The 5,000-nt window shown below is 42.0% G+C and overlaps 2 protein-coding genes across 4 annotated transcripts in view; one reads left to right on the plus strand and one right to left on the minus strand.

Annotated features, from left to right (window-relative positions):
* The window catches only part of anos1b (anosmin 1b), a 33,033-nt gene extending 30,516 nt beyond the window's left edge, over positions 1-2,517 (minus strand). For all 3 annotated transcript variants that reach the window (XM_026996371.3, XM_026996375.3, XM_026996364.3), the window contains exon 1: positions 2,230-2,517. In XM_026996371.3, coding sequence (XP_026852172.2) covers positions 2,230-2,430 — 201 coding nt within the window. In that variant the 5' untranslated portion in view covers positions 2,431-2,517. The remainder of the gene's footprint in view (positions 1-2,229) is intronic.
* A 1,603-nt stretch (positions 2,518-4,120) lies between these two features.
* Positions 4,121-5,000, plus strand: part of si:ch211-262h13.5 (alpha-2-HS-glycoprotein) — a 4,705-nt gene continuing 3,825 nt past the window's right edge. Inside the window, exons 1-2 of the mRNA XM_081708650.1 lie at positions 4,121-4,349; positions 4,534-4,644. Of these exons, the coding sequence (XP_081564776.1) occupies positions 4,155-4,349; positions 4,534-4,644 (306 nt within the window). The 5' untranslated portion in view covers positions 4,121-4,154. The remainder of the gene's footprint in view (positions 4,350-4,533; positions 4,645-5,000) is intronic.

Genomic DNA, 5,000 nt, shown 5'->3' on the forward strand with positions numbered 1-5,000 from the left:
TCAATTAGGCATTTTAGCCAGAATATTAAACAGACCAGTAATTACCATGGAATAACAAAGTGAGTGGCTTTTTATACATCAGGTTTTAAATTCAAAATCAAATTTTAGCCAAAATAGAAGTCAATTTTTATATGAAATTAAAGGCCATTTCTATCTAACTTTTTAGGTGAATCTCCTACAGTCATTCAGAACTATATCTGTCTGGGTCATCTCTCTGTATATCTATTGTGGCATGCTGTCTGTGTGCGTCAGTGAAATGAATGGGAAGGTGAATTCATGCACAGACAGGGCAGTGTTTCCTGAAGGTTTAATATTAATTTGTTGGTTTAATGTTTCTGTCGTACTTAATACTGAACCCTTCACCACTTACAGATATGTATGTAACTTCAATACTATATTAAATGACTATATATGCTTCACATTATAAAGACAAAGACACATCAATATTTCACAGTGCATTATTAGTTTTTCTGTGTCACTGTGCTCCTAATAAGCCTCACGGATGTAGGATATCTCATAGTTTGACCTCAAAAAATAGTCCTTCAGACTGTGGAAACGCTGCATTCAGGTTGAAGAAGCCAAGCTCTCATAAATGAATCGCACACCTGCAGGCCAAACCTAGTCTGCCACACTTTCAACAGATGACAGTAGAAAGGGGCTTGAAACGGCAGCATTTTGTTGAAAGGACACAGTTCGTTCACGCCAGCTCGGTAACCAATGCAGTTAATGTCACTGAGATTAGCTGCATCTGGATTGAATCAGTACAGAAGGAAAATATTTTTTTTTATGGAAATAACCCAACCCAACCTGTTTACATGGATGTTTCATATATTTTTTTATTCCTTGTTTAATGTGGTTCACTCAGCAATAGTAATTGTAATTAATATATGATCAATAAATCACTATGTGTTTTGTACTACACATAGTGTATGAATAAAGTTTGTCATTGTAGTTAGGTTTACTGAAAACTATGAAGACTGGAAACAGAGCAATCCAAACCCCTCCATAATTCAGAAACATTTGTAATATCGATTGTGGATGTCTGGTATTTCACCTTAGGGCTGCATGAGACGGATGCTATGTCTCACTCTCCCTCTCACTCTCTCTCTCACTCCCTCTCTCTCTCTCTCTCTCTCTCTCTCCCCCTCTCCCTTTCTCACTCACTCTCTCTCCCTCTCACTTTCCCTCTCTCTTTCTCTCACTCGCTCTCTCTCTCCCTTTTTGTCTCTCTCTCTCCCCCCCTCTCTCTCTCACTCACTCTCTCTCCCCAATCTCTCTCCAGTATCTCTCTCCAGTCTCTCTCCCTAGCCAGTCTTTCTCTCAGCTGTGTGCTTTCACCTACACACATTAATACCATACAGAACAAGCAAGAAGTGAAAATTACACCATGAAGAAACATGCTGTCCTGAGTGACACACACACACACACACACACAGACACACACACTCACATGTACACATACTCTCACACACAAACAAACATGCACACACACATACTCACACACACAAACATACGCACTCACACTCACATGCACACACACTCACACACACGTGAGCGAGCGGCTTCACATCTTGCACCTTTTTCGTAGCATGCCTTTGATCAGGGTGACACATTGGGCTCGAACTAACCAATGTAAAGAATCCTGGAGATCAATTATTTCCAATGACTGCAAATTCAAGATGACTTCACTTACCAAAACATGTAAACAGCAGAACAGAGACAGACGCAGAGAAAGTCTCTGTTATCAGTTAACTGCAGAAGTGTCGCCTACGCACGTTGTGTTTGCACTGCTGTTAGGGGAAAAGTCGGAGCAGGAAACAGCCACAGTCTGGAACCCCGATCTTAACCCAAACTGCACGCCATTTCCAGTCGGTTTAGGGGCCACCCTTGTTAATGACCCAGGTGGGCACAGGCCTGCAGAGAAAACACTGCACACAGCAGTCACGGCTGAGTAGAAGAGCCACAGCAAACTTAACGACTTTCCCACACACCTCTCCACATCTCCACATATGCAGCAGACCTGGAGGTATATTCCCCTCCTGTGATTTCCACTGTGGGGTAGCTTTGTTTAAAGGACTCCCTGAAACAAGGGACCCTTTATTTACTTTGGTGTCAACTCCCACACTGCCCCCAAAATAAGGCAGAAACAGAGACAGAAAGAAGGAAGCAGACAGGCGCCGTAGTTACGCTCTCTGAGACGTCTAAGCCTGGAAAGATGAACTCTCTCACCTGAAGGCGTTTGAACGTGGCTGCGAGCTGAGTTATGTGCAAGGTGAGGCAGCGCGAGGTGCACCTCGCGCTGCTGATCTTCTCCAAAATCTCTGCATCCTCAGCACCGGTCCTCCGCGCGACAGTCAGCCGGAGAAGAGCCCACAGGAGGAGCGAGGCAACGCGCGAGGCAGACATGGTCCTGTCCAGGGTATATAACATATGGAACACAGGCGTTGCGATGCTTCCCTGCCGACGGCGCGGAAATCCCGTGCGAATCGAAAAGCACGGGCGGCGCGTGCCGTCTGGGCTGGCCACTGGCGCGCAGACACTCCCCTCGTGCATGCACGTGCGGGCCACTTCATCGTTCGCTAAAAAAAAGTTGCACGATTGTAATCTTGTTTTTTAATTTTATTATTATTATTATTATTATTATTATTATTATTATTATTATTATTATTATTAATAATAATAATAATAATAATAATAATAATAATAATAATAATAATAATAATAATAATAATAAAAGAGAAACCCTGAGGGAATGTTTTTTTTAGTCCATAAAACAAAGCGACAGTCATCGAGCTCCTAAATCAGCTGATAGAGTTTAGACGCAAAGTGTAACCCTTCTGATCAGATGGGCTCCGATTACGGCAGACAGTATAATATATATTTATATACTTTAAATTCAAAAACCTTCAACGAAGAATCCAATTTAATAACAATACGATCCAAAATAGGATGATCTACGCATAGAAAACTCTCAAAGTCATAAGTCTTATCCTGATTATTACGAAGTGTACAATGATTTTTTTTTTTTAACCACATACTGCCACGCTTCCAGGTGTTGATAAAACGATGTGTTTTTAATTCGGACATTAGAATGGATATCTGGACATGCAGATGAAAATCGGAGTATACGACAGAAACCGCGCATGGTTGGACTGCACGAGGATCTTCAGTAAACTCTCTTATGGTTCAACGGTTTTGCAGGTGCAGCAGAAAGCATGAGAGGACCGTCTAAGTGGTAGCGAAGCTTTTGACCTTCATGCGCAAGTCATTCGCACAAAATATGTGTAATCATGTCCGAAGCAGAGAAATTTGATTGCCAAGACGAGAGCACAGGGATAATGCGCGCCGTGTGTGTCCTGCGTCTCTGCGGGGGGCGAGCGGGCAGAAGTTGAACCAAAGCCAGCAGAGCAAATGACAAGGTTTCAAAACTAAAGGAAATGTAAACAGATCGACTTCTGAACAGCACAGAATTTCACAGTATGAAAAATATGCCGTAAATCATTATGTAATGCACAAATCATTTTCTGAAGTATCGTTCCAGGTGGTGGTGGGGGCTGAAACAGATCTTTTGGGGTTAAAAGAGCTGCTCAAATTATGGGACATGTATTTGTATTTTGGCCAATACCATGAGCAAACCACAAAAAATGAGGACAAAAAATATTTAATAATGTTCAGGCATTTAATAATGTAACATCGCACTCATGTTACATTATAAACCACCAAACAGACATACTAACACACACACACACACACACCACAAACCGAAATTGGTTTGATTTACAATATTATCATACAAGAGAGCTGTAGCGCCCCCACGTGGTAGATAATACATTACACAAGACAATCGTTTGCTCAAATAAGATCGATTTTAACTAGACATAAGAGTATTAAGAATTTTAATGCAAATGTGTATTTTGCACAGGGACAAGGTTTGAGGTTTCAGGGACAGGTGTGATTTGTAACTACAGATGCATATGGGGATTACGGGACTGATCGCTTGCACCCCTACAAGGTCTTGGCAAAAGTTCAGCAGCGGATGTTTTGTTAATCCATATCAAAGTCCAGGTCAGCTGCTCCCCCCCAACATAAACGCATTTGGAAACAAATAGCCGCATAATGTAAACCAGTTCAAAAACTGCCAGAGAAACCCAGAGATGCGAGGTGTAAGGTGGATGCTTCTGGCACTGCACCTTGTGTGCGCCAGGGCCACGCATTTGGCACCGATGCCTTGCGATAGCAAGAGTGTGGAGAAGCTGGCTCTGCTTGCCATGACCTACATCAACGAAGACAGACAAACGGGATACAAATTCGCCCTCAACAGAGTCTTCAACGCCCACGTTCACCCCCAGGTCAGTTATCTCACTTGAGGTGAAGACTGATCTACCCCATTTACACACAAATAGTAAATCCTTTTTTATATGACGTTGAGTCGGGCTGTGTACCAATAATCGTAAGCCGTTATAATATGTTTATTGCGGGTTAAGATGTTGTTTAGAAAGGCACAGGCACTGTTTGCTTGTTTGCTGTCTTCAGGGGCCAGCCGGAAAAGTCTACTATCTTGACTTGGATATCCTTGAGACCAAGTGTCATGTCCTAAGCCCCAAATCCTGGAAGCGGTGTGAGATAAGGCCGTTCATGGAGACAGTGAGTTGCTTCTGAGACTAAAACTAATCGTAAGATCTATCCAGAACCTCCTCTCTAAGCCAAAGTTGGCTAATCAATTTATTTCCTAACCTCCAGCAACTATTTCATAGAATGATACTGCATTATCATCTCAGCTTTTCCAGAGAGCCTTTGTCTCTTGTGAATGATAAATCCATGGCTATTTTTTTGCACACCAACTGTTTCTATGTTTGGCTTTTTTGGATGTAGTTTAATCTACTATTAACCACAGACTCCAAGTGCTTAAAAAATAAATTTAGCACAATAATGTAGCACAATACCATTAACACAGTAACATGTTACACACTAGTGTAACATAACACAGTAATGTGTAAGTG

Source organism: Electrophorus electricus, chromosome 26, assembly GCF_041902795.1.
Source record: "Electrophorus electricus isolate QZ-2024a chromosome 26, ASM4190279v1, whole genome shotgun sequence".
Taxonomy (NCBI): domain Eukaryota; kingdom Metazoa; phylum Chordata; class Actinopteri; order Gymnotiformes; family Gymnotidae; genus Electrophorus; species Electrophorus electricus.